The following is a 21,209-nucleotide window of genomic DNA, read 5'->3' as shown; positions in this document are numbered from 1 at the left end:
CAACAGTAGCACCCTGCTTTGTTTCGGGTTCCCCTTCCACCATTTTCTTTATAACCTATTCTTCAGAGAACCTAGATAACCTTTTGACACATAACTCACATTAAGACACATGTGTGTCTCTTTCTTTTGGGAAAAGCCTACCTAGTGCAAGCCCTCACATGCACAGACTGCTCAGTGAGTGGGTTTGTTCTCCACAGCCCTTGGTGCAGTACAGTCCAGCCATTTCCATTCTCCTGCACTGGGTTGACATGGGATGTTTTGTTGTTGTTGTTCATTTTGGTTTCAGTATTGTTGGAGCATCTCTACTTCTGTATTTATGTATTACTAGACCTCAACCACAGTCTTCTCCCCTTCTACTCTGCCTGTGGATGCACTGTATGTAGTCATGCACTTTGTACTAATATATTAGAATCCTATAGATCTGTTTTGTACTTTTTATAATGTTGGATACTTGTAATCAAAACTTTTGCTCTAGGTTATTGAGTAAATATAGTCTTATTAGAAAATATTTTTTAATGACACCCTTCTTCTAGTGACTCCCATGGCACTTAGAATAATAAATAACTATGACCTAGTGATGAGCCTATGTATTTCTGACCCTTGGCTGCCTATCACCAACCAGCACCTGCCATTCTAAAGCCCAGTGTCACTGCTGCAGAGCCAGAAGCTTGGCATCTTCCAAGGCTCTAGACCCCTTCCCATTGGCACCTAAAAATATGAGTTTGGTGGGATTTCTGCACCTTTGCAACTTTGGAGACAGTCCTGTGCTTTTCCTAAGATGGTCTGACCTAAACCTCCATGTCGACATCATGTGTTTGCTTTCTCTTCCCCGGAGCTTGTTCGTTCTACCTACAAATTTAGTTTTCACTTCAAAGGTTCCCTGGTCAAATATGTGTTCTCCACTCACCTAATTTAAAATCCCTTCCCACTCTGTCACAGCACCCACCGTGTTTTAATTTTCTCAGAACGTTTGTCTCCAGTTAAAATATTTTATGGATACATTTAAGTTTTTAATCTGCTTACACTTTCTAGAGTATCTGCTTAGCACTGTATGAAACATGGGTAGAAATAGAGTAAATATTTGTTAAGTCAGTGAGTATATGCAGATCACACTAAGCATTTGTGTAACAAGGCTGCCATTCCTTTTTTTTTTTTTTAATGTGTACATGATTGTTAGATCTCCCTATGCCATTTGGACCAAGACAGTTAATCATAATATATATTCCACTCAAATCTGTATCTTGAAGATATGTTTATTTTCCTTGATTAAATTAAACCCTGAAGTTTTTTTTTTCTTTAAATAACTCCAGCAGCACCTTTGCCCTCTGCCAAGAATATTTCAAGCTAAGGATTTTTAAAAGCCTTAATCTTTACTGAAATTAGATGGTGGCAGTTGCTAAGCTGCCAGCTGTTAACACGATCCCTACTGTAGTAATACACATATAAATCTGAATGCTGTGGTCTCTTGAATCGCGTAGTTAGCACCTACATGTGTGCATATGGGCAGGTGGCAAGCAGGTTGGTAATTAAGAACAAAATAGGAGGTTTCCTATCCCAGATATGGATGCCATGTGGGACCACAACATCAGTTAAAGTGCCCTGTGGAAAGTAATGATGCTGAAGCCAGACTTAACGCTGTCTTCAGATTAAAGTCTGTCTATATCCCCCAACAAATCTGCTCTGTTTGGAGTTATTACAAGTGGACTGAGTAAAGAATATTAAATGTTTATGATTGCTGCACTCTCTTGAAGGGATTTTTCTGTTTTAATACAGTAAATTATGTAAGATTTGTCTAGCAATACACCAGAAAGCTTATGAGTAAAACAGACACTTGATCAGAGTAGGTCAGACATCCATGTTTCTGTGTAAGTAATCCCCTGCCTCTTTGCCACAGTACAGAGCAAGCAGATGCTGTTGTACTTCTTACGGCAGAGAGTGGAGGGGACAGGCCACCCCGTGATCCTGTAGACCTTCTATCAGAGTTCCACTCTTTCTGGGTCCTGGTTAATAAACAGTAGCTCCCAAGTTGTCACCACCTGAATGTACACTCTAAAGTGTTTGTTGAATTAGCCTTATAAATGTGATGTAGCATGACCTTGTAAAAGAAACAGGTAAAGTCAGAGCTCTTGGAGTTCTAGAGTACACAAATGGATTGTGAAATGCACATCATGCTATTGAATCAAGCAAGTAATTTGTGACTCAGAAATCCAGTATTAGTAGTACATTACTTCTAGACCCAGTATTTTCCCAAAGCCTAATTGTAGGCTCTCAGCTGTTTCATGGGTCAGGTTTCCCCCGTTAGTGACAACCCTGCTCACCGTTGGTATTCTATTACTCTCCCATCTGTACTCTTTGTTATATCTATGGGCCTGCTTACTAGAAGTGATTCTGGATCTGTTGGGCAGTTTTTGAGATGTTTGTGTAAAGTATGAAATGAAGCAAGCCTTTTAATACTTCATCATTTTAAAACCATGTTCTAGAAATGGACTCATTCCTCTAAAGCTGAAACTTTGCGTTTTTCCCTTTAGTTTCTTTAAAAATTCTTTAATTGGTACTTGAGACTTTGTATGCCCTGCTGTTAAAGAGTGATTTATTTGAATCCAGCTAAAATAAAATAATTAACATAAATGGTAAATAGGACCTAGGCCTATTTTCCAATTTACATAAAGAATAAACAACATTAGTGTGTTTTTCATTAAATAACTCCTGTCAGCTTTTAAGGTCTAGTTGTTAAATGACATAAAATTTTCACACTTTTGTTGGTTTATATATTTATCAGGTCTGGATACTTTAACACATAACAATGTGAACATATAAATACTATTTGTAAAATCCTTTAGAAAAACAATGTTTTTGGTTTGCAATAAGACAATATCTTAATATTTATAGTACAACTATCCAAAATAATTTCAATAGAAATAAAGCAACATAGTATAGAGTACTTGTATAATTTCTTTTCAATAAAGCTTAGTGTAACTCTTTTTTTATTTAGTGAGCTACAAATCCTCGATTATCCTACTGCCTGAGTTGCAAATGTATTCTCCTCAAACCATTAGTACATAATCAAAATGTGCTAAATCTTCAATGCTGAAATAACCTTTTGTTCATTTTGTCAATTTTTGCCAATTAATAGCTCAAAAGAATGTTAAAATAGCACTATCATGAAAATAAATCTCATATGCTAATAGCCCCAGTCATAACACTGCTTTCCAATGTTTTAGTTTTTTTATTTTTCTCTACATGTAAAGTATATAGATATGGTTTGTTTCTCACAGGAAATATGTTTTTAAGAAGTTAAAAATATCTTTTTCAGGGCTAAAGAGAAATCTTGGGAGTTAGGGTACTTGGTGCCCTTATAGAGGAGTTAGGTTGTACCCCTTGGTGAACAGCTATAGAACTTGATGGTTACTGAGTGGGAGAATTGGTCTTCTCTGGCCCCCTGATTGGTTAGCCAATCACAAAAGGTCAGCCCTAAATACATATGTACAATACTAAGTGAACTTAGCAGGTTATATTTAGACATTGTAAGAGGGTGTGAGACAGTAATAACAAAGAGTAAGAGGCTTTGAATTTGAGAAGGATTTAAGGGGGCATGGAAGAAGTTAGAGGGATAACAGGGAGGGGGAAATGTGTGAATACAGTACTTGTATATGTAATTCTCAAAAGTAAATGTAATACCTCCTACCTCCATGGTTCCAATCGAAAACATTCAAGTTTTACTGCTTGAGTAAAAGAAGGTGTGTCACTTCATGATCATTTCCTGAACATTTTAAACAGAGTATTTAGAATTTAAAATTGAATGTCAGATACAACAAGTAGAAGAGAATGCATTTTTCGAACACTTGTAATATGGTTGGGAAATTTATTTGTACTACTTGTTCTTAAAGCAAGATACAATGTAGTTCATACTTTCAGGGTTATTACACCTTCAAATACAGTAGAAGACAACATTTCTTGAATTTAAATTAGATAAATCCCATGTAAACATAGGCAGAGATTTCATGCTACACACTTTGGAAGTTAGATTACGTTCAGTCTGGAGAGGTTGAGCCATAGAGAAGCAAACAGAAGACAAGGTAATGCAGTTAGGAAAGAAATGGACACCTGTGATAAAGATCTTGGGGGGAAATGTAAGGGGTTTGGATTGAGAAGTAGAAAGAAGAATTTTTAAAGATGAAGGTAATGTTCTCCTACATGGGAATTCGGGTAGAGACATGATTGAAGTGGGCAATATGAATAGTGTGTCTTGAGTATTTCACCCAGTGATAGCTGCATATTCTGCTTAGTAACTGCTGGAGATATTTGCAAGCTGTGTAGAGAAGTGAGACCCTCCCGTGTTCTTCATCTCTCTCCCAGCAGGTTTTGGATTATTACAGCAGTGATGTGCCAGGGATCTCCTCTTATTATGGTTTTAAAATCTCCCAAATAAGAGATGGAGACGTGAGGCTTATTAGTTATGTGCTCAAAGAAATCTTTTGTTCTGTTACTAATTTGTTGTTAAAGCATTCTTTTACCAAATCCCTTAATATCTAATTACAATTTACTTATCCTTGAGACAACTTGGGCATATTTTTGCTTTATTTTATACAATGGAAACATCATAGCCACTGTATGCCTCTTAGGTGCATGTCCCAAAGACAGAAGTTAGAACTCTTATTCAGCAAGTTCATGGTGGGAGTGGGATCAAAGACCTGGCTGAGGAATTTAAATTTGTAGTGTGGTCTAGTTGTAAGGTAATACTAACAGTTATTTTTTGAGATGACCATGATGGCATGTTCCTATAATTCAGTCACTGGGGAGGCTGAGGCAGGATTATTAAGTTCTCTACCAGGCTGTGCTACATAAAAATGAAGGGGGGATGAACCATGGTGGTAGAATGTGTGCCTAACTTATTTAAGACCCTGGGTTCAGTCTCCATTTCCAGGAGGCAAATATTTTCTTGTCTAAAACCTGGAAGTTCAGGATAGTATCTATTACACATCTTCCTATATGCTAAACTAAAAAAAAAAAAAAAGGACCAAAGATCAAAACACAAAATGTTTAAGCTTCTGTGTGAATTAAAACTGTGGCTGCAGTGGCAGCTGGAGTGTGGGAGTAAGCTGGTATACTTGACATTTATTGTCCAAGTCATGATTGAGATATGTCCAAAGAAGGAATTTAAAATATAGATCTAAAGTTAAGTAGAAAACAAATCCAACAAAATGATGAACCAAAAAATAATGTGCCCCAGCCTTTTAAACTTGAGTTTGTTCTTGTGTACAAAATTAGCCTCCAAAATTTCTACTAGCTTGCATTCAATATCTTTGTTTTATTAAATATGAGTAAAATATCAAAGTTAGGAAATTTAGGGGCTGTAAAGAGATGGCTCAAATTTTACAAGCTCATATTGTACTACAGAAGGCTTAAGTTTTCAGCTCCCAGTACTCAAGTCAGGTAGTTTACAACCACCTACCACTCCAGCTCCAAGGAAGGTTCCTGGTCTTCTGGCTTCCACAGGCACATGCAGTCATGTACACATACCACACACACACACACACACAAACCCATACACATATACACAGACATATAACTAAAAATAAAATTTTAAAAATTACATAAAACACATATTGCCTGGTATTAAAGAACATGGAGATATAAGTTCTTTACTTAAGTTTCATAGAATATCCACATAGAAAGTTATATTGAATAATAGCTTATGATCTAACATTATGAAACTAAACTGATTATTTTTATCCTTAGGGACTTCAGCAATAAAACTATCACATACATAAACTGTAGAACGGTTGTGTTAAAGCTATTTTAATTTCTAAACAGGCTCAGAAATTTAATAAAAGAACCCACAACATAAGACCACATCACACTGTGAAAACAGGAGATTTAAATCAGGCATTTTCCAAAAGTGGAATGCAAATAGTTTAAAGACACAGACCCTTACATAACGGGAGGTTAAACAGTAAATTGGAGGAATATATAATGAATATTAAACCCAATAAAGATCACAAATGCAACTGTTTATAGATTGTTAGACTCTAAAGAAATTAAGTACAACCTAAAATGGACAGATAGAGAAAATGTAATATAAAATTGGTTAAAGGATATGTAGGAAAGAATGTAATTTTCACGATACTTTTTTATAAAATTGAAAGGAAGAAAAATAGAACAAAAATGTTTGAAATAATGATAGATAAGATTCTAAAATTAATATTGCCAGAAATTATCCAAGAGAAGACACAAAGCATCATACCTTGGATATGCATGTCACTCCAAAAGATTTCACAGTGGATCTGTAGTAAGTTGAGAGAAAGACAACCTTTTTATTACATTGTTTATTTTACTTGCATATGGGGGGGGGGGTTTCCACTGAGTCTGTGTGGAAGTAAAACACAGCCTTTCTGCCACCATGTGGGTCCCAGGGATTAAACTCAAGTTGTGTTAGGCTTGAAAGCAAGAATCTTTACCTGCTGACCATCACAACAGCTCCAAATATGGAGAGAACATTTAAGACCAGCCACAAAGAGAATGTAAAATTGAATTCAAGGAAAGCACAATTGAACTTTCACCAAACTTTTCAGCATGTATACATAGCCCTTTAACAATGGAATATTACCTTCAAAATGCTTACAGGATTGCCTGAGAACATACTATATAGAAAGCAGACTGTCACTTATGAGTGTGAACACAAAAGCTTCTAGTAAAGGAAGAAACTAAATTCAAAATGATGAAATGAGATTCAAGAAGCAGTTAACAGCAAGAAAACTAAAAAAGAAAGCATAAATATTACATTCCTGTAATATTAATAAAATACAAATTAATATTTAATGTATAAGATTATATATTTTAACAGTGAAGTATCCTGTTACTAAATGCTAACATACTAATAGCACCAAAATGAGATGGAAATAAAGATAAGGATGAACTCTGGAGATGAGAGTACATGAGGATTAAAGCAATCGGTTTGCTGTAATCAAGACCTATAGTTGAGTTTTCTTTACTGATACAGATGTGATGTATAGCTCCTATATAACTATGTTCATTGTTCGTATTTAGTTAGGGACCAAAAGGAAAGTTACATACAGGTTTGTGAATATGCAGAAATAAAAGTAATATCACGTTTGGTTGGCTGGTTGGTTGGTTGGCTGGTTGGTTGGTTGGCTGGCTGGATGGTTGATTGGTTGGTTTGTTGGTTGGCTGGTTGATTGGTTGATTGGTTGGTTGGTTGGTTGGTTGATTGGTTGGTTGGCTGGCTGGTTGGTTGGTTGGTTGGTTGGTTGGTTGGTTGGTTGGTTAGTTGATTGGCTGGCTGGTTGACTGGTTGACTGGTCGTTTGGTTTTTCATTCCCTACATAAATATACTTGGCAGAAACACTAGGTCACCATCCTCATCATATGAGTTCTGTCAACTAACCTTGAGAGACACTTCAGTCTCAGAGCTGGGTTTTGAGGAATGCTAAAATAGAATAATGTGCATGCAAATTACATTTATTTCCTTGGAGAAAAGTCTGGGTAAAGAAAAACTAAAAGTTAAATTTAATTATTATTTTCCTTTTTTTTTTTTAACTGCAATTTTTTCTCTCTCCCTCTTCCCCTGCCCATCCCCCCAACCCTCACCGAGCAGGTTAGCCAATACACCTTTGCCATGTGCAGTTATAGAGAAAAAAAGTCTGAACCACAGGAACTAATGCAACTTGAAGGATACACTGTGGATTACACAGACCCCCACCCAGGTAATGCTAAGTGAACCACTTTTTCAGTACTATATGGACGTCTGCAACTTTGTAATCATCTGTATTTGTTCTCCATTTAAAATGACCTTGATGGATAGAAGGCTTATTTGAAGATCATGCAACTAGACAAGTCCTTTAAGATTCAAATTGTGTTTTTTACCATCATCTGCTTCTCTATCATCCCTATATAATAATAAAATACTTAAATTTTACTCATAGAAAAATTAGATGAGCTAAAGCTTTACATGTACAAACTTCACTGGGAAGCAAAATTACAAAAAAAAAAAAAAATAGGTAATGAAATGGCTAAAAAATGATAGGTAGGTAGGTAGATAGATAGATAGATAGATAGATAGATAGATAGATAGATAGATGATAAACAGATAGACAGGCAGACAGACTTTGACACAGTTTATTTTTTAGTACTTTAAGATCCAAATTTATTAAATTATGATTCATAATAAATTTTGTATTTAAAGACAGGCAGAGTTTATATAACCCTGGCTAGCCTGAAACTCTCTGTGAATATTGGGTTGGCCTCAAATTCACAGAGATCTATATCCTTCTGCTTCCCAGTTCCAGGTGGGCACCACCATTCCAACATACATATTGTGTTCTAATTTTCTCCACAAAACTTTCTTATACTTCTCTTCGTCCATGTGTATTAAAGTAGTTTGAACATCACCTAATGATAAATCTGAAATTCAAAATCTGAAACATTTTTGAATGCTCATATGATGCCACAGCTAGAAAATTCTACATTTGACCTTATTTGACAAAAGTAGCATGTAAAACCCATGAACAGTAAGAATACTATAGAAAGATACCTTCATGGTCTAGGTATAAGTGTATGTGAAATTGGTGTTGAGTGGGGTTTTACCCTGCAGATAACTTATTACTTGTAATGAGCTCAAGTCCAAACTCCAAGTACTCTTAGGACAAGCATCCCAGGTGTGTGGGGTCCTCAAACTATGGCAGCTGTAGGACTGTACACATGGTGCTTGAAAATGAGTGAATAAATGGATATATGGATGGTGGTGAAATTAATTAGCAATGTTAAGAAATGGATAGTAAGGCTTAGACATTTTAAAATTAGCATACAGAGATGAAGTAGAAATAGGCGATCATATTCTCTAATTGTTCCCTTACAAATACAAATTCCACTTTTCCAAAGGCTAAACTACCATTGAAATTGAAGTATCACTTTTGCCTTACCTCTGATTTTGTTTCTCCTGAACTCTTTTTTTCACTTACATGTAGAATGATAAATATGCCAACACAAAGAATTTCCTTTTCTGGCATGAAATACCAGATCTCACTCTGTATTTCTATGGGATATGTTTGTTGTACTGCCTAATGCTCTCTTGTTGAGAGGTGAGTGTCTTCCTGAACTATATGTGGAAACATTTTTTGCTGTGTCCCTTTAAATTGTGGACTGGGGACATGATCGTCCTCAACATGATCATTTAAAATGTTGAGCTCATATGAATGAAGCTAGGTAACTAAAGATTAAAATCTGCTAATCATTTAAATTTTAATGGTGTCTTTCTTCTTCCACAGGCCTTCAGGGTGGCCAGGTGTTTTTTAATGCTGTTAAAGAGGGAGATACTGTCATATTCGCCAGTGACGATGAACAGGACAGAATATTATGGGTACAAGCTATGTACAGGGCCACAGGCCAGTCTTATAAGCCAGTTCCTGTAGTTCAAAGCCAGAAGCTAAATCCTAAAGGAGGAACTCTCCACACAGATGCTCAGCTTTGTAAGTTTTGTGAAAATTAATTTGATTATCGAGTAATAACCTTAATAAAATAAAAAATTGAGGGAAATCTGTTAAGTGTTATGGCTTGTATTATTAATTAGCTAATTAAATAAAAGTAGTTCCTATTAGCCAAAGAATTAGTGGTCTAATATTTCACATAATTCTGAAATGATGCCTGTGTGTTGATGGACTAAATAGCTTATATTTCGGAATATATATGCATGTCATGGCAATCAGTTAAATAACAGTAACAGTAACAACAACAAAGAGGCCATGAATTTGAAGTAGACCTGGGAGGTTTTAGATCAGGGGAAGGGAATGGAGAAATGTAGTCAACAGTCTCAAAACATTTTTTTAATATTCTGCAGATATTCCAAAAAGAAATTTTATTTTGTTTTGGGTTTTTTTTTTAATCTTTACATATGTTTCTTATTGGAAGGAAGAAAATAATGTGAAATTAAATTTGATGAAATTCCATTGACTGTGGAAGAATCATACTGGGCATTTGTTTTTGGTAACATGCAAGGATAATTGGACTAGTCCCTTCTGTGTTGTAGAGTGATAAGAGGAATGTGTCGTAAAAAGGGAAAGAAAAACCACCGTTTCTTATCTCCAAATGCTTGTCGCTTTTAAATCAGTTTCTGTATACTGATTTGAAGCTTAAGACCTGGTGTATCTTTCGTGTTAATTCAGGAGTGACAGATTATATGGAGCAGTTTCAAACACACTTTCGATGATCACTGGGCCAGATGCTTTACCTGGTTACAACTCTTTACAAATCTTCCTTTATTTCTAGATAAATCAGTCTGCCTCTATCTTTAAGCTCAAGATGTGGCTTTATATTGTCAAGATTCTTCTTGCAGATAGTAACATCTTGACATGCATTATTTTCTTCTTTTCCTTTTCGTGCACCAAATAATTACCCTCTTCTTCTTAGACACTCTTCAGTATGTTACATCTGAGCATCTTTAAAGACTCTAAAGAGGCCACACAATTAAAGGTGGGACTTGTGTCTTTATTTCAACTCCTTTGACATCTTTGAATGCCTTGTTTCACATTTTAGCAGGCTTTTGCCACAGCAGTGCATGGTCACTTGCTAAATATTATTTAAGGACATTGTGGAGTGCAGAGAGCTTGTTCTGGAGGCTCATTTAGGCATTTCAATTAGCCCGGCCTCATCAACTGCATCCTTTCTACTGAAAATGTTAGGTGAGACATGATGCCATGGGCTACCATATTGAGCCATCAGATGCACACAAGAGTGCATGGGCACTCCTTGCAGGCACACACGCATGTGCGCGCGCGCGCACACACACACACACACACGAATGATTTCCTCCCTCTGTGTTCCTGAATTATTTTTGTACCTGTGGATGATCTATTCTCTTAGATTCTCAATAGGTATAGCTGAGAATTGAGAATTAGGTGTATTCTACACTCAGTAAACCAGACTCTTATCGTTTATCTCATGGGATAGAGGTCCACAGAATTTAAGGTGAAACTCCTTGGTCTTCTTGCAAACCTGTGTTTGATATGTGAGCAGTCACTGCCTCATGAATAATATTGTAGCATTAGTTTTGCTGTTCAGCTCTGTGTTTGAAACCCTCCTTCCTACTCTCATTCTTGTTGCTCATGCTTCTGCTGTCGTCATGAAATGCCTCTGCCTCTTTGTACCTGCTGCTATGTCCACTTTATATTTGTCCTGTTCGCTCTCACAGAGAAAGAGACCTAGATAGAATGCATCCTATTTCTTACCCGATTGATACTAACTTGTTTGAGCTCCACCTATAAGATAAATATTCACTTACTCAAAACTGCTACACCCTTTTTAGTACTAACCTCTTATGTGTAGGCCACGCCTTTATTCTTGGCTAGGCTAATTTCTAAACAGGTCATACTTCAGTTGCTATTGTATCATTTTTTTTTCCTAGTGAGTTGTTGCCGGTATATGGACATTTTGTTTTACTTTTGAGCTAGCATAACCTTTTCTTTTTAATTAGTACATAGCAATTATACATAATAGTGGGCCTTATTAGAACACTTTCATACATGCACATGATGTATTTTTATCTTCTTCACCTCTCATCGTCCTCCCTTGCTCCTCTTCCACTCACTTCCACTGATGTCTTTCCTATTCCCGACCAGTCTCCTCTGTATATATTCATGGTTTTTTTCAGTTTTGAATCTTACTGTTTATTTCTGTGTGTGATGCATTGAGGATTTTTTTTATGGGGTGGGGGTTTCTTACAGGTTCCTGGGTAAGGTGTTATTTACAAGTATGAGCTACTTACTGGTGACTACTGAAAAAAATATCTCCCTCCTTCTGTAACTACTAACTGCCTATGCTCAAGGAAGACTGGGGCCTGCGTGCCTCTCTCTGAACACAGCATTCTGTCTCTCTCTCCCCCTTATTCTCTCCTCTTTCCCTCTTAGATGCTTTTCAGTCCCTGTTCCATGGCAGTCTCTGAATTTTCAAAGGAATAAAATAGTTCTTCTATTTAAGGCAAAATATTTAGCCATCCCTTACGCTCTTCATCTTATTGCTCATGAGTCAATGCAGTTACTCTGTTGTCTACTGTGAAAGGGAGCCTCTTTGACCAAAGCAAATGACAGCACTAATCCACGCATGTGAACATAGGTATTGAGAAGTATGCCTTGTCCATTTTAACAAAAATAAAAACAGCTTCTCCACTCTGGCCTAGGATGCCCTAAGCCACAGGTTTTGACAAGGCTTGCAGTGTCAGAGATGAATTCTCTCCTGTGGAGTGGGCCTCCAGTGCAATAATCAAAAAGCAGTTGGTTACTCCCATTACTGGCTTGCCACTATTGCAGCAAAGAGAATTTTTGTGTCTGGCTGGTCAGTAACAGAGCACACAAGGTCCACAACGGAGTAAGGCTCTTATTGAAAACACTCCCCGCAACCCACCCCCAAGAAGCCTGCATAGTATCTTTGGGCATTATGGGAGCTTGCTAGCAGGAAGAAAGCTTCCAACTCAGGTCCAGGTAGATTTCTGTTTGTGCTACAACGAAGGCATGTGATGTCTTCATTAATAGAGTCTGCCAGTATAGTTCTGGTAAGCAACCTTCATTCAGACATAGCAAATGTCTGCATTGTTTTGGGGGCCTCAGAAGACTCTGTAGTCAAAAATTTATAGTTAACACACCCCTGGCTTTTATTAATAACCTATGGTTTCTGCAGATGCTAATTTTTTTTGGTCATTTACTTTCCATTTATCTTCTTTATTAATTAACCTCTAAATTATTTGGTTTGGATTACTTTCTTACTATTGAGTTTTGAGAGATCTCTGTGTATTGTGGATGCAAGATATTTATCAAACTTGTTACTTGACAAATATTTCTCATCTGTGCTTTGTTTCACCATAAATTATAACAGTTCTTTTCAAAATAAATATATCTCAATGTTTGATGAAGTCTAATTTTTTTCTTGCTGGTAGTTGGCTTTTGATTTTAAGACAATGTTTTGTAATAGAACCCATGGTCTATAATCTTCCTGCATCACCATCTAGAATGCTGGAATTAGAGCATGGTTTCTCATTTTTTTTAATAGATATACTTGTCTTAGTGCATCCAGGCAAATGTAATTTAAGGAAGAAAGAGTCTTTTAGCTCACAGTTCAAAATAATATCATTCTGGGGAAGCTAAGAGAGCAAGAGTTGAAGCAGCCAGCCACATGCCATACAGAGTCAGGAAGAGAGCAATGAGTGCTGGAGCACTTACTTTCTACTCCTTCTACCATCCAGGATAGCACCCTAGGGAATTGTACCACCTGCAGTGGGCTGGTCATCTCACCTCAGTTAACTAATAAGATATTCCCACAATGCCCAGAGGCCCATCTCCCAGGTGATTATAGAACTCGAGCTGACAATTGAGATCAATCATTACAGCATCATTAGTGTCATAAATAAGAAATATTCACCTAAAGCAATATTTTAAATGCTTATCCTGTATGTAGAAATCATATAACTTCCCTTTTAAATTCTGCATCTATTTTGACTCAGTTGTTAAACGGGGTGATAGTGGACACCAGTGTTCAAGGAATCATATATGCATTTAGTGAGTTGAAAAGGCTACCCCAGGACACTTCCTGACAACACTTTTTTCCTGTCTGGTGTTGCCTTTATGGTTAAGGTAGGCTGGATGGAACTGGATGTACATGTTCTGACTTAAAAACAGACTGTTGTCACTGCTAATGATGATTTTTTTTTCCCTGTTGGCAAGCTGCTAGTTGTATTCTTAATGAGAGAAAACCTCTTGTATTTAATGTTTTTAATAAATAAACAAATAGAAATTTTAAGGGAAGAAGGAAGATGGGTACATTTCTACCTCATCAGAATGAGAATTCTGACCTCCATCACCAGAAACATTGTTCCTTTCAATGTTTTCCTAATCATCTCCTGGACCACTTTGTCATCAGTGAAAGTAAATAACACAAAGTTGAAATGACCCGTTATATAACTGTATATAATATCTTCTCTCATTTCTCATTTCTTTGCTGGCGTGTAGTTGGTAAAGGTAAGTTTTTTTCCCTTCCCCTTTTTTTCTTCTTCTTTCTACTTAAATATAATTGTGAATTGACAAGAACGTTTACAAGACGAGCCTCCAACTTTCTAGCCAAACTCAGAAAATTTTCATTAGGTCTCACATTTATTTTTTAAATTTTTTTAACCACAACTAAAGTAGATGCAATCTAATATCTATTATTCATGTAGATGTAAAGATAATGTTGTAATAACATACAAAATTGGTCAGAACGTATAGAAGTGAAAACATTCTATTTTATATGTGTGGTATCATTTCCACTGTGTAGGAACCTACTTGTAATATGAAAAAGTAAGCATACTCATACCTAAATAATCATAATTGAAGAGCTGAATTGAGGGACCAGTAATTTTCACAATTTTATCTAACCTATACACATTTTTTATTTTATTTCTTTTTTCCAGAAGCTTTTTATTGAAAAAATAAACTAAGCATAATGAATGTTAAAGAATAGTTAAACTAATAAAATTTAACTTAGTGGATCGCCTTATCCTTTTAGGATATCTACAACAGTGCATATTTATAGATCTCTCCAGTAGGTGAATCTTTTTAAGGCTGAGCATGTGTAGAAATCCTTAAGACAGTGAGGAGAATGGGAGACATGTGCTGCTAACAAATGCCCCTTCTCAAATGTAGTAAGCTGCCTAGGACAGGTGAGCAAGGTTTTAAAAACTACCCTTTGTTCTCTCAATCCAAAACCACCTTGTTATTCATTTTCTCTTACTTATATATGTAGCACAATATATATTTGTTCTTAGTGCTGCCTGACAAAGTAGTTAACCCCAATAATAAGTGAATAATAAGTGTCAAATGTGAACCAGGGGACTAGAGAGATGGCTTGGGAGGTGTGAGTAACTACTCTTATAGTAGAAGACCCACATTTAGTTTCTAACACTCATGTCAGGAAGCTCTAAACCACCTGTAACCCCAGCTCTAGGGAACCTGACTCCTTTCCCCTTCTGAACTCTTAGTAGCACAATTACACAATCACACTTGCACAACTATTATGTAATTACAAATAAGATAATTTTTTGTAAACATGATCCAAAAAAGCTGCAATCTGTTTCATTTTTGGCAAATTTATTTGTAAGGAGCTGAGCTTATTTTTTTATGAACTTGCTTTCCATGTTGCTAGTTAGTCGAACAACACCTTACTTTCCTCGTTGTCATGTTAAATTTCACACTTAATAAGTAAAGCATTAGTTTACTTTGCCCTGAACATACTGTTTCTGGTAAATGTTCAATGGTTGTTTACTTTGCTGATTTATAATTTGCTGTCTCCATTGTTAGTTAAAACTTTTATTGTGTGAAAATATGTTTTACCACAAAATACATGGCAATACCATGTCAATTTTAACTAACCTAACATTATTTGATCAATAATTGATATGTGAATAACTTTTAAATGATGCTTATATTACATGTTACTCTAATCTTAAGCAAAACCATTGTATATGAACAACTGACTTAACTACAAAGAAATTTAAAACATACTATTGCATATGTATAATATTGTTACATACACCTGTTGTTACATATATAACCTATTGAAGGTCACATATGTAATACAAAACATGGCAGCGCCAACTTTCGCAAGCCACTTGTAACTTCCTGTAAACTTTTAAGATGTTTGAGGGTATGAACTCCAAAACATTTAGACAGGTTTGTGTAAAGTAAATAGGCAAACCCCTTAAGCATATGATAGTTTCAAGCATAGGAAATTGAGTTGTATTTCACAAGTTTCATCTAATCTTAGATGGCCCCATCTAAGGAGAAATGGTCTCAGCTAGTGATCCCTTCTTCTTAGTTGTTTGATACTGAGTCCTAGTTCCAGATACCTCAGTAACTTCCAGGTACTGTCTAAAGTTTTCCAGTTCAATTGCACCCTTCTGTCTTCATGCCCTTCCCCTTGTATGAACACAATCCCTTACCATGCTAAGAGCAACAAAAGCAGCAGGGTCAATACTATGCAATGCAAACAGAAACTAATTTCCCCATTGCACATTCTAAATTCTGACTTTGATGCCCTTCTAGGGATGTGGGTCTTTAGGCACATAAAGCCAGTTGGGGTCAGTGCCCACCCAATATATAAATATCCTTCTGCACAGAGGCCAACCAAGTCTTTGGTGGTCCTTCTGTGTTTGCTCCATTAAGTTACTTTCAAGTCAGTATTAACTGCATAAATGGAACCAGTTGACCGCCTATATTTTCCCTTGAGTCCACACAACTATTATCCTAACGGAACGTTCAAATTTTTAGGTTCCACTTGAATGAAACCTCAATAACTTCTTGAATTTCTAGCAAACAGCATCATTGCACAATTTGGATTTTGTTCCATCCACTGTTAGCACTCTTGGTGACAATATCACCTAAAGATATTACAGCATAGACGAACAACTGTTACCATAGAAACTCCACCAGCACCTGCAATTACCACATCCCACATCTGTAGTTAGTAGTTAGTCATAGGTTAATCATCACAATTATGACACTATCGAAATGAGTCATTTAAGACCATTTCTTGCTGGCTTATTTAGATAATTCTCTTACACTGTTTCAGAAGACAAACTAAACTGAAATTTGCTGGCATCATAGCAGTGAACATTTAAATAGTGCTACAAATGTTTTTTTTTTTTAATTTGGATAATTTTTGTCTTACAGTAAATATTAATTGAAATTAGCCTGAAAAAAAAAACTCAGTTTTTAAACAACAGGCTTTGGCTTAACCAGGTGGTTGGAAATACATTTTCTAACTGATTCAGGGGCCTTAACTGTGTCTTTTAAGAGTAAAATGTAGATGAGTTATGCCAAAGGAAAACTACATGAAAATATGGTCTTCTAAAAATTTGAAATTTGGCAATACTATATAGCTAATTTTGGTTTTAGTTTATGAGACAACAATGTGAATGAAGAAATGCAGAGATACACAAAATATAAAGAGTAACAGATTGGTAGGGTGTGGGTTTCATGAAAATTATAATTAAGACATCATTACAGTAAATGTTTCTGTTAAAATAAGGAGATTGTACCTGTTCTTATCACAGACATTAACTGTGCCACGTGACCTGTCAATCTGCTTCACTTCACTCTCTTTATGTATTCTGTGACATTATATTGTAATACATAAAATGAAATTTCCATTAATAATGCTGAGCATCAGTAGCATGCATCTCCATCTTAGTCCTTCGCTTTCATGCTGATACCATCCCTCATATTTTGTAGTGTGCTACAAGCAGTCATATCCATGACCACTCTTTGTTTAAAATAAAGGTCAGACAACTAAGCCACCTTTAGTTTTAAAACATAAAATTTGACTAGGAATTAAAAGCTAAAAATAAAAATATTTGACACACAGGGAGGTCCAAATTTCCTTGGAGTGTATTTTTAATTCTTCTTGCTTCCTGGAAGCTAATGGTGACATGTCTTTTTCATACATCGTTTTGCACTGTGCTTGTCTGGCACAGTAGGAGCAGAGATGCTATGTCTGTATAAGAGGTGTTTCCTAAAGCTATAGCCCTGGGTGTGGCAGGGGGGACTGTGGGTTGTTGTTGGGGTCTTATTATTATTATTATCTTATTGGTTAGCTTTTATTTGTTGGCTAGCAAGCATGCCAATGTATGGCATTCAGAGAATAACTTGAAGCATTCAGTTCTCTCTTGGTATGCAGGTTCTAGGTATCCAACTGAAGTGAACCCACTTACCAGCAAGTACCTTTGCTCATTGAAGCAATCCGTCTTTTCAGCTCTGGTTTTTGTTTGTGGTGTTTTGTTTTGTTTTGCTTTGCTTTGCTTTGTAGATCCACCCGCCTCTGCCTCTGGAGTGCCAGGAACAAAGGCATGCACCAGCACTAACTGGCTCTCATTTTGGTTTTTTAACCTTAAAACTTTAGTGAGTTTGTTTGCCTGAATTTTCTAAATTGAAGGGAAATATTCTTTTTATGGCTTAGTATATGTGAGTATAATGTTATCATTAATCTGATTGTGGTTGAAGAAATTTTTTCATTCATGTGTGCTTTATCACATTAATAAAAATTATTTGAAGCTGTATCTCATAAAAGATTGTTTCACAAGTTAAAAAATTAATTATAAAAATTAAATATAGACTTGTTCTCAGAAATATATATTTTAAGACTATTTTCCAGTTGTTTTTTAAAAATGATTCTTTAAACCTTTATAATAAAATAAGAGTTATGAGGTTTTTTTCCCTGTGAAATTTATTACATATCCTGTTTCACAGATAAACTATTAATGGTCGTTATTTTTAACTGCTTCATTTGACCTTAGCTGAAAGAAATAATGAATAAAAAGCAGCAGTTATTTTATAAAAATAATCATCTCACAAAGGTGACACTAAGCAGATTTTTACTTAGAGAAATGAAGATGCTAAAATAGATAATTCCTTCAGCTGAAAAATGTGTATGTTCTGCCTTCCCTGCTCTGCCTCCCACTCAACTGATGCTATATTTCATATGGTTATATGTTCAGCTTCAAGAGACTTTAGACAGGATATAAGAGAAGTTGAACTGCCTTATTTCTCTACCCAAGACAAAGAGTTTAGTGTTCGTCCATTTAATACTACTCATCCTGTGATATATTTCATCATTTTGGCAGTTATTAAATGGAAAAGAGCACACAGATGGTATTTTATTCGGAAATGACCATTGCATACCTTACATTATCAATGCATTGCCTTCCATTGCTTTGTTGCCACATTCGGTGTCTCAGGTTACATGGACATGAGGTGTACATTCATCTTTGTGTCTTTTATTTTTAATGTGATTCTTAAGACCCTTCAGCTTGAATTATATAGTTCTCCCATCCGCAAATATGGCTGAAAGTTGAACTTGACATGGATCAATATGATCTGGGCTAAATATCTAAATGTGACTGATTATGTTAGCATCATGTCCACAGATCAATATTGAGTTTTATTATGAGCCTGACTCTATAATTGGGTTTAATCAATAAACTTTTGTCTCTTTTTCCTTTGCAGTTTTAGGATTGTTCCACATAGGTCCTAGAATCTACACTTAGCTTGCATTTAGGACTCTTTTCTTGTGATGACCAGAAAGGGGTTTATGTATGAATTTTAAGGAACAATGGGCATCATGTTTACAGTTGTGGAAGAGTCCACTCCAATCACTGCTTGCTGAGAGCTAATGTAGTAACACCCCAGCACTCCTTTTGGGAAGTGGGGGGGGCCTTTTGCTGTCTATATTTAGTAAATCACATTGAAGACTTTGACAAAACATACCATTAATGAAAGCAATCATAAAAGCTTGCCTTTTGATAAACCCGCAGGGTCTACAGGCGTTGAAAGATGCAATCTGTAAAGAACAATACATTGGAACCTTTGATTGAAGTGCCATTTGGGACGTGGTGCATTGTCTGCATATCTGCACAAACACGATGCTCCCTTTTTCATTAAACTTGAAGCTTGAGAGCATTCAATGCCATTTCTGCACTGAAGTTGGTCCCATTAAAAGCTCCATACAAAAAGCAGACTGGAAGTGATCCAGCCAAAGCTGTGTGCTTATCTCTGCCCTAGTTTGCCATTTCGAAAGCAGGCTTCTGGCCATCAATGCTGCGTCCTTTATGAGTAGACCTGGATTGTTTCCTGGTTACTTCTTTTTGCAAGGATATTCCTAAAATACATCAACTTTTCTCTCCTTGCCCCCCTCTTTTTGGACAGAGTCTTATTATGTAGCTAGAAATGACCTGGGATCCTCTATATAAATGGGATAGCACACCAGCCTCTACCTCCCAAGTACTATGATTAAAGGAGTGCACCACCATGTCCAGCTCAGCTTCCCTTAAAATCTTTGAATAGATATTAGAAGTAAATTTGAATAAAAATTGAATTTTGAGCCCTGTGACGGCTCAACAGATGAAGCCATTTGCAGCCAAGACTGATGACCTGAGTTTGACTCTTAAAAGCCACATTGGAGGAAAACCAAAGGAACCAACTCCTGCAAGTTATTGTCTGATATTCATATGTGCATCATGGCATGCACACACTCATACACATAATAAATACATGCAGCTCAAAGTTTTTTTTCTTTTTTTTAATATGTTCACTCTAAATGGTTTTTGGATTTTCTTCTTGTCATTTTGGGGCATTCTTTGCATTGTAAACGGTGAATTTAAGGATGATCCCCTATTATCATGAGGCCTGAATTTTGTGTTCCTTGTAAACTATATTGTTGATTATTAAATCAGAAACTTAAATGTACTGTAAATGATCTTTTGAATTTACAGACGCAGACCGTTTTCAGAAACATGGGATGGATGAGTTTATTTCTGCTAGTCCTTGCAAGCTTGACCATGCCTTCCTCTTCAGAATTCTCCAGAGACAGACTTTGGATCATAGACTGAATGATTCCTATTCCTGTTTGGTGGGTACAAATCTGTCTGTCTGGACACCCATGGGTTAGAATAAAATATTTTTGGAAGTGAGAAATAGTTGCTGGAAAACAACATTTTATTCCTGTCTCATTTAATCACTGTGGTTGGGGTTAGGCTAAAGAATTCCAATCGATTGCTTCTCAATTTGAAAATTATACACTTGAAGACCACTGCTGTGCCACTCAATAGACAAGAGAATAGGCCGGCATAGATACTGAACTCCTTTACCAGTGCCCCCAGATAATGCTGAGTAGAAAGGAGAATGCTTTATAGAAAGATGGAAAGCCTCTGTCTTAGGATTCACCAATACCTGCACAGACATTTTAATGTATATGTTCTATTCATCAGACATTGCTGTTTTGTGCCTGTCTCTTTGATTCCTAGGACAATGTAAGTGACAGGGGAAGAAACAGAAAATTAACAGTAGGATAGACTAAACAAACCAGGACAGCTTTAATTTCATCTAGCCCTCCAAAGATAATTTGAATTGTGAGAGAGGCAAGAGCAAAGGGGTAGAGAACAATTTAAATAGCTAGCTACTACCTGGTGTGTGTTAAATATCAAAATTTTGATGTTATAATTTATATATTCCCTGATAACACAGATACAGGGATTAAAGTTGTCACCTAACAACTATTTATTATTGGAGATGGCATTTCCTATCACTACTTGTCTTTCATCAATACTAAGCCTAATAACTTTATGGAATAAGTTACATTCTCTTTGAAATCAGATCTCAGACAGTGTGTTCTCAAGTCTT

At 36.1% G+C, this 21,209-nt stretch overlaps 1 protein-coding gene across 8 annotated transcripts in view; it reads left to right on the top strand.

The window, feature by feature from the left end:
• Nucleotides 1-21,209, top strand: part of Cadps2 (calcium dependent secretion activator 2) — a 481,095-nt gene that overhangs the window by 317,569 nt on the left and 142,317 nt on the right. For all 8 annotated transcript variants that reach the window (XM_051175754.1, XM_051175752.1, XM_051175755.1 and 5 more), the window contains exons 10-12: nt 7,616-7,724; nt 9,285-9,485; nt 20,303-20,439. In XM_051175754.1, coding sequence (XP_051031711.1) covers nt 7,616-7,724; nt 9,285-9,485; nt 20,303-20,439 — 447 coding nt within the window. The remainder of the gene's footprint in view (nt 1-7,615; nt 7,725-9,284; nt 9,486-20,302; nt 20,440-21,209) is intronic.

This window comes from Phodopus roborovskii, unplaced genomic scaffold (genome assembly GCF_943737965.1).
Source record: "Phodopus roborovskii unplaced genomic scaffold, PHOROB, whole genome shotgun sequence".
NCBI lineage: Eukaryota > Metazoa > Chordata > Mammalia > Rodentia > Cricetidae > Phodopus > Phodopus roborovskii.
Note: the sequence above shows the minus strand (reverse complement) of the source record. Positions and strands in the feature narration are given on the sequence as shown.